A 9,419-nucleotide genomic window follows, 5' to 3' on the forward strand; every position below is an offset into this window, starting at 1 on the left:
TGGATGTGATTAAAAATGAATTGCATAACATATAGTGTATATGATTGTGATTTGTTGTGTGGACTGTTGTGTGGTCTTTCTTTTCACTTACTGAGCTAGTGAGCTCATCCCACGTGTGCACCTCTTTTAGATGATTTTGCAGGTCATCAACCTGAAGAGCACGGGTCGGGCCCCATAGTTGAGTTCCCTCAAGAGGATTGGTGGGTCCCTGAAGAATTAGAGCACGACACGGATTGCTCGTGCGAGGGCTGTGTTGCGGGACCGCAGTTCTGATACCGAGCTGAGCCTTTTTTTGATACCGAGCTGAGCTCTACTTCTAATACCGAACTGAGCTGACTCTCTGATTTTTTATGATTCCTTTTGTGTACTTGATATGTAAATTGTATTACTTTTGTGTAAATATCATGCCTGCGGGCCCACATGTACTTAACGTAATTACAATTTCGGTATCAAGTATAATGGGAATATTTACAGGTAAACTAAGTCTTCCACTAAACTGTTGAACACTTTCTTAGTTGTATGTGTGTTGTGGTGGGATACTGTATCAGATGATCCTAGCAGGTTTGGGTTAACCGGTGTTAACCCGGTCACTGGCCCGATTCTGTGTGAACGGGGTGTGACATACATAGTAACTTAGGTGTCTGGTGTTTGCTCTACTATGTCATTCAGGCCAAAAGTAGTGGAGTAGAATAGAGTTTAAGCGAAAAAAAAAGGAGAAAAAAATGTGCAAATTTCATTAATGCTTAGTAATATGTTTTGGTCAAAAAACACTCCAACACCTTAGTCATTGGTTCCCTATTTATTCACAAGTGGTTTTGCCTTAAGATAAGGATGTTTTGGAAGAGATGAGATGAGTCCCAAATTAAGAAATATGCTAGTGCCTGGAATTGATAAAGAGTAATAAAAGTTCAAGTGTGGGGGTCCCTTGTAAGAAAAATTAGCTTTGCTCTGGATCGGTATGAGCCTTACCTTTAGCCAAGGTTGGAATTTATTTATTCTGAATTTTGGGTGTATATTCACTGCAAACACCCACGAGACACAACTCGTCCACTAGGGCAACTTAGGGGTTTAAAGGTCTGTTGCACATGCTAAGTGAAACCGTGATTCCTACGAAAGTGAGTTAGGTTTTTTCTTTCATTTATTTATTTATTTATCTTGCTCGAGGACGAGCAAAAGTCAAGTATGGGGGAATTTGATGAGCATAATAATGTGTGAAATCTTTGGGATATAAGTGTACATTTTACCCCGCTTTGGATATTACTACTTTTATTTTTCTTGTTTTTTTTTTTAGTTTCCAAGTTTATAAGAGAAAGTGCTTAAAGTGAATCAAGAACCAGTCCAAAGGTGGGACCCACTCATTAGTACCACATCCTCTCTCCGACAAAATCCTGAAGATTATTCTCTCTCTTTGCCACCTCACAAGATCTTGAAGATGCTATGTAGAGATTTCTTTCTGATTTAATTAAGATTGCAAGATATTAATTAATATTATAAGGAAGGAATAGAATTTTAATTTTGAAAACAGATTCTCTCTTTCCTCACACAATATCTCAGAGAATGAGGATTTTTACCAAGATTTTATTTTATTTTATTTTCTTTCTTTTCTTAAAGAAGACTTGTAGAAGGAAGGAGGCACGACAAAAGCCCTATAAAAGCCCCTTCCTCCCCCTCCTAATTATTATTCTCCTTAGTTTACTTTCTAGTTTATGCTTAGTTTTCTTCTTTCTCTCCCTCTCTCACTCTCTTTAGTTTTAGTTCTTCTTTATTTTAGCTTTAATCACTTTTATAATAGTTTTTTATGTCAATTAATACAATCACTCTTTTATTTTTATTCAGCCTTTTATGTTTATGATTTATGCAATTGAGTTGTAATTTTTAAAGTTATAGTCCTAGGTTTAGATCTAGGTGACAAGATCATAAGCCGTGAAGCATCTTTTTTTTCAAGTTCAGTTTTTTTTGTTTCAAGATTTGTTTTCTCTAGTATTAAAAATTTCAGAGTTGGTTTATTCCAGATCTGATTTTTAGTACTAGTAGTATCTCAAATCACCCAAGCTTTCAAGTTCAAGGGTTGAAGTTCAAGTAAGTAGGCTCCTTCAATAGTCTTCTCTCCCCCCTCTCATTCCCTCTTCTGACTACCCTTTCTTTCTTAATTTAGGATTTTAATTTCAGTCGTTACATTATTGTTATCCCTTTCCCCCAAGGTTCATGGCTAGTGTATGTGTTGGCTTTGCCCCTCTTAGCCATAGAATCATCAATTTATTGCTTTTATTTTAACTGTCCCCCTTTCCCTAAAGCCAAGTAGAGTAACCCTTGTAAGAGTGACTCTCCGGTCAAGTAGGAAAGCTCATATTATGATGTATCCCTCGGGCTAAGTAGAGAAACCTACTTGTGAGTCTCTCTCTAGCTTTCTCCCCTTTCTTTTACTTTATTTTTATTTCAGTATTTTTTTCCTTTATATTTTTTTTAATTGCATGGGTTGTTTATTTTCACTTATTTATTTATTTAATTTTAATTGCGTGGCTTACGTCTTTAAATTCTTAGATGACGAATGGTTAGGACGTTATTTTAGATACATATGTTTAGGACGATAGTTAGAATTAGATCACAACCATTAATAGGTTCACTTTCGCATTAGTAAAAGAAAAAAAAATAAAGTGGTTGCTCTCTCTGAGTTTGACCCGTAGCTACACTGATCCGTACGCTCGCGGTTACATTTAAAATTTCAAACAGGCATACATTATACTACCCTTGGTTTTGGACCAATAAACACCCAACTTCAACCAGATAAATGCTTATTATTAGATAGATTTTGATTTTTAACAGAACCAGACCCATAAAAAATGGGCGAGGGATAACTATAACTTTCACAGGTTTTCCCCCCTGTCCAAAAGTGTGCTTGATCATTGGCTCAGAGATGGGTGACTTGGTTTTAAATTTAGTTTTGACATGTTAAAAGAGGAGTATAAGACCAGAACTCTCAAGTTTTTAGATTGGAAGGATGAACAACGAGGTATTGGTGTTATTATTGTAACCATTACTTCCATCCCTCAATGGCTACTTTTTATAAGTTTTGATTGTATTGTATATTTTAACTGCAATAATTTGCTTTTTCTAAGTACACATATCAAGTTAATTGCTTAATAATATAAAACAGATACAATAAATTATAAAAATAATATCCAAAATTTTGCCTGATTTTTATTTTTGCAAACGAATAATTCTCAAATCCGAATCCGCATCCAATTTTTATTTTGCCCCTTTTTTTGGCCGAACTCGTAAATTAACCAACCGAATTATTCCGAATAATTCTTCATCTGAATAATTCCCAAATCTGAATTTGCTAACTATGGACTCGGCACGGGTTCCTCTACGGAGTAGCTTGCACAATCATCTAAAAATGTGTATACACGAGGGATAAGCTCACTAGCTCAGTAAATATAAAGAAAGACTCACACAAGCAGTTGCAAACAAATGATACTATATGCATGCGATTCATTTTAATCTTATTCCACCTAAGCAAGTCATTAGTAGGTCATAGGTTACATATTACTCATAACCACAATGCGCGTATGCCCCAGGTGCAAGACGCTTTCTCCATCTCACGATACGCCCATAGGGTTGTCGGAGAAGGTCAACCGTGAGCACTAAGAAAAGTAAATTGTGGCCTAACCATAGCAAAAAATAAAAGCAATACGATTGGCCCTTTAAATATATCACCAAGGTTTTCAACTATTCAAATGATTAACCAAGCATACTTAACCACCACGACGGTCTGTGACCGATGCTTCCCCCCAGTGATAACGCAACACGTAAACCCATGTTGAGAACGGTCGTAGCATGAGGGAATGTGAAATCTTAATCACATGCTTCTATATGAGATAGTACGACTGCATAGTACTTTGGCGTCCCATACCACAGTGTACCAATGCATTCATTTTCAAGCCGAATCATCATCGTATTCCCACATTTGATAAATTCATACTCGTAATTCCAAGCAAGTAACAAGCATTTAGAAATTTAAGATACAACATATTCAGTTCCAAATGCATCAAACAGTATTCAAGCATATACATGAGAATAGCATTTATGATGTCAATATATTATGTGAATGAATGCAAACGATGACAAAAACACTTCAAAAATAAAGTCAAAGTCCTCTCCCCACTTAGTTATTCTTGAAGGAGAATATGCACTCGTGGTACAGGTAAGATTCGATGTGAAAGCGAACGTCTCGAAACCTAACACAGATAGGAATTTAGAATACGTTTATTTTGGAATTATAAAAAGATGTAAGATATGGTCACGACGCGTATAATAGCATGAAGAAGGTTATCGGTGAGTTTGAGTTCCATCGGAGCTCAATTGGACTACAAATGGGTAGGTGAACTCACCTGTGTAAACTGCCCAGGAAAACAACACACAGACACAGACCAACGGGTCTACTGGTGGGTCTGATACCCGCCGGTAGGTCCAGGGGGAACTGGTGGATGCTACCAGTGGGTCTGGCACCCACCGGTCCTACCTGTTGGTAGGCTTAGAAGCACTGGCGAGATGGTGGGTTATACTGGTGGGTCTATACCAATCAGTTCTACCAGTCGATAGGCCCAAGAGAGACCTGTAGGTCATACTGGTGGGTCATGGTACCCCTCAGTTGGACCAGAAGCCCAGGTGAGACTGGGGGGTCACACTGGTAGGTCTGATTACCTACCAGTGCTACCCACCAGTGTTCTGCAGGTTTTGTTGTTCTTCTTCCCTTCTCCATCCCACCTCTTGGGAACCCAAGAGGATTGTTCTCACTTCATTCCTCACACATTCTATGTTTCAGTTATTTGATTATTCCGTTGATCTAAGTTATCATCAAGGTTTGGAAAATGAAATCATACCTTAGCTAAAAAACCACAAAACTTGAGATCCTCATTCCAAAACTCAAAATGTCACCTTAATAACTCCAAATCTTTGTTTCTCTTCCTCAAACCTTCAAGAAAATCACATAAGGGCTCCATTATCTCCTAGATTCAACCACACACAAAAGGGTTTCATCACATCTCAAAGGTTTATGGCATTAATTACCTCCAAACACAGATCTCAAAGCACCAGACACTATTTTGGTGACAAAAAGGTAAGTCGCGGCTCCAGAAACCAAGGGGGGACCCTTCTTCTCTCTTCCTTCTCTTCTTCTTCTTCTTTTCTCCCTCTTCTTTACTCCCTTCACCAACCTTTGCTGAAAAATCATAAATGGGAGAGAGAGGACATAAATGCTATTTATACCTTGGCTCATAAATATCTTCTAAGGCTTGTTTGGTTTTGCCTCTTTATGGACCAAAACATGTTTAATTGTGATATGATCAAAATAACTAACATTATCGGGCATACGAGACCTTATTACGGCGAGGAGTCTGAAATATATGTGCTCACCCAAGTTGGGCTTGCTGGGGCCCACGTTACCCCAATAGGTGGGTCACACTGGTGGGTCTCGCACCTACCAGTGACACCCACCAGTTGGCCAAAACAAGCCAACCTTGCTATATTTTGGAGGGAAATGGAATCTTGACATGTATCTTGCTCTCGCCACGTGTTGTGAACTAAGTTCTTATCATTCAACATGATGACATACCATTCCTATTCATACATGGCTTTGTGATACGTGCAAGGGCACGGCTTAGGCATGCAAGTCACATCGGGTACTGGCTCAACCTTGTCCAGCCACTCTGCATTTGACGTCACCCTTGCTGTCATGTACCATAAGGCACAAGCATCGACCCTTTTCGTTTCGGACCCTGTAAGATCAAACTGAACCAATCGGTCAACAAACCGAGTTTAAAGAGCAGGGCTCTATTTGCATAGCCTACACTAGCCACCCTTTATCTACTTCTCTCCTCCCCTCCTGTGAAATAACATATCTACCATATTGTGGGAGTACATTGATAGGCATAGGAAGACATTAGTGTATGCTACATGGCTGGATAGAAAACTCAACGCAAATAAAAGTATGTAGGGTTAAGGAATCTATTTCATTCTTTAAGTTATATTGTTTACTTATTTTGAATTGATTAAAAAATCATAATTATAAAATTTTTCATTTCCTTTTTTTATTAATTTTAATTATTTTAGTTCGCTACTTATAAATGGAAGAAGTCCTAGGGAATAGTAGAGAGCTGTAAATTTAAGTGTGGCCAAAGATTTGCCCATATCAAAAGGGCCCAGTTTGGACTGGAGGTTTAGGATGAAAACAAGCCCAGGCCCAAACCGAACCCTTTCTGCTTAGAACAAAGCTTAGATACGTCCCAGAAAATCCCAACTGGCATCTACCATTTAAAATGTAAACAGAGTTCATGCTTGCTTTGTTAAAGCGTCACAGGGAAGCCGCTCACTCAACCTTTTCCATCCTCGTGCTCCCACGTCTTCGACAAAGCCGCAAACTTAAAGGTCTCTTTGACTTTCATAACCATTGATTTGATCTCATGAAGAAACGTGTTAAAAAACTCAATTCACTTTAAGTCATAAAGCAACATAATTAAGTGTCATAATAAAGCCATTGAATTCAAATTTTCGCTTTAGAATTTTTGAAAAGCAAAAGGTCTCCCGACACTCTTACACATCATATATTCTTCTAGAAATAGAGGTAAAAATAGAAATTTCAACACAAAACACGAGCTAATGAGCCTCATCAACTCCATAGTATCTTCAGACGTTTCACTGCTCCAACGAAAGTTCTGCAACATAAAAAAAAAAGAAAAAAACAATACAATACAATTGCACATTAAACTTGTGAGGAGGTCAAAATCAAAATAAATTCTTCTACAAGGAGAATAATGAAGAAGACCCACATAATTTCCTACGTTGAAAACTGGTCTGATGAGCCTCATCTGGAAGGGAGAGAGCCATTCTTGATCCATGTTTAACCACCATTGATAAAATTCATATATTATATACGAAAGCTAACCGATAAGGAGAGGGTGCTCAAGTATTTATAAGTCTTCACGATGCTCACTTCTGCTGTAGAATTGTTATTTCTGTCTTCCACATGGAATCCTAACAATCTCTCATTGCATGCTGGAGCCACTAAGATCTTCTTTATCTTGGCCTAGCTTTGCTAGAGTCTTGGCCCTACCACATGCTGGCCTTACAACAACCTTGGCTCTAAAATCACTAGTTGAGATTCACGTAAAATGTATCCTCAAAAGCTAGCGGTTAAAGAGAAAATACCCAAGTAACAATAGTCTCCACATAGTTAGGAAATCATTCAGGATAATTGTCAAGGACAGGTGTAGAGTAGTAATTCCTAAGAGTAGAAAATCGTTTAGGAACCTCTACTTAGCTCAAAAATGGGGTGTCAACCCAATCTGGATTGAGAGGTGGGCGCTCCTAGAGAACTAATCTCTGTGGCTGTTCCTTGCCTTCTTGGTGCTTTCGGTTTGATTTTAATGTACAGGCTAGTGGTCCATGGAGCCTTCTTAGTCTTTGGGGCATTTTCCTTATCACTTTGTTTGGTTGCCTTTGAATCGTAATTGTTTTCTTTCTTTTCTAAAAATTTGATATTAATTGGAAAAAAAATAATTATTATAATCACCACATCGGGATGCTCAATTTCAATGCAGATTATTAATTCCACCTTCCACGTGGAACCCAATAATATGATCAACCATTCGAATGACCCGTAGCTAGTAGTAACTGGTTTTTCATGAGACCGGATCATGTTCACATAGAAGAACAATCCGAGACATCCCTGGTCCGTGGATTTGAAACCTACTTTCTCTTTCTTCATTTAATAGATTTCAAATCCACGAACCATAGATGTACGAAAATTTTCTCGTACATAAACCTAATCCGGATTCATTTTTCATGAGACTAGATTATGTTCACGTATAATAACAATCTCATACGTCCCTGGTATATGGATTTGAAATCTATTTTTTCTCTCTTCTTTTAATAGATTTCAAATCCACGGGTCAAAGATGTACAAAATTGTTTTCATACGGGAACCTGAATCGGATTCGTTTTCCATCCTCTTACCAGCAACCCAAAATACACACTTTGATATAAAGAAAGAGTGAAAGGAACTTGAAACTCACTGCCAAGGAATATCTCCCAAAAGAAGCCAGTCCCCATCTCTGTCTTGGTAAGTGAAGGTGTAACGTTTACCATTGTTCCATGATCCTTCCATATCTCCCTTATCTGGGCGGTCTGTGTCGGTGGTGTTACCAAACAAAAACCCTTTAATAATTAAAGTAACCCCAGCAAGCTTCCACGGAACCTTATTGCTAAGGTTAGAATCTAGAGAAATAAACCAAGCAGCTATAACATGGAATACAAAATAAGATTTAAAGTGAATCCCAACTCACTCACATTCTTCAAACATGGCGATCAAAGTATCGGTAAGGTTCTGATAAGAACGGTGAAGGCTAAGATCAACTTTCCTTCCAATGGCAACACCTTCCATCTTTACCTTCACATACATGGAATTGTTGAGTCTACGACAGCCAAGCCCATCCGTCCTATCATTCTGATCCCGACCGGCTACATTCTGTTGTTGCCGGTGGTTGTGGTAGTGGTAGTCGTGGTGAAGAAGATGAAAACTCCTCCTGCAACGCGAGATGGGTGGCCACCCTATAATCCCACCTCCCTCTCCATTACTCCTATTTATCAACTCAACTAATTTTAGTAGTCCAATGACTTATTCTTGTATATAGTTCGAGCTTTTAGGTGAAACAGTAGCAAACATAATATCAAAGCATGAATGATACACTAACAACTTTCAACTCCTAAGCAAACAAATTAAAATTTAGAACAAGCTTCATAGCTAGTTAGATATACTTACTTACGAATGGTGCAAGAGGAGCTCTTCTTGAGGCTCTTCCGATTACCACCACCACCATCACCATCATCCTCCTCCTTGTTTGGTTTATCATTCCATGATAAAAGAGGTAGCGTTGGAGTGGGAGTGACAATCTCGAAGGACTCGTTGAAGCTACGCTTGTGGGCTTTGTTCTTTCTGGAGCAGCAACTATGATCAGTCCAAATCTCATCTTTTGGGTCATTCACATATTTGTTTAAGTCTAGATCTTTGATTGGATTGCTTGGAAGGGAGAGACCCAACTGAAGCTCCATATCAATATAGCCAATCTTTGATTGTTCTTCCAAGCTTATTGAAGGGATTTGGCTTTCTTGGGTTGTGAGGAATTTAATAAAGGAGAGAGAGAGAGAGAGAGAGAGGGGAAGCGGTCCTGGCACGAAGAGTTCCCTTTCCATTTTGCTAATGTGTCCGTATCAGTGCCGGACTTTTTCCGGACCGGTTGGGATGCTTTGTTTCTGCTCATCCAATTTGGAGCCGACACGGTCCTTTTCAAGTCCTCCAGTTCCACACTGTGACCAAATTTGATTCCATGAGGTCAGGCTTATGTGAGATTCTAACTTGTTTG

The 9,419-nt window shown here is 38.6% G+C and overlaps 1 protein-coding gene across 1 annotated transcript; it reads right to left on the bottom strand.

Moving 5' to 3' along the window:
• Positions 1-6,514: 6,514 nt before the first annotated feature.
• LOC122067964 (auxin-responsive protein IAA28-like) lies at positions 6,515-9,174 on the bottom strand. The gene is made up of 4 exons (XM_042631793.1): positions 8,819-9,174; positions 8,347-8,636; positions 8,073-8,184; positions 6,515-6,713 (listed from the first exon to the last, which is right to left on the bottom strand). The coding sequence occupies exons 1-4, from the start codon at positions 9,106-9,108 to the stop codon at positions 6,668-6,670; spliced, it is 738 nt and encodes a 245-aa protein (XP_042487727.1). The 5' UTR covers positions 9,109-9,174; the 3' UTR covers positions 6,515-6,667.
• Between the last annotated feature and the right edge of the window lie 245 nt (positions 9,175-9,419).

Source organism: Macadamia integrifolia, unplaced genomic scaffold (genome assembly GCF_013358625.1).
Source record: "Macadamia integrifolia cultivar HAES 741 unplaced genomic scaffold, SCU_Mint_v3 scaffold3277, whole genome shotgun sequence".
In the NCBI taxonomy this organism is placed as follows: Eukaryota; Viridiplantae; Streptophyta; class Magnoliopsida; order Proteales; family Proteaceae; genus Macadamia; species Macadamia integrifolia.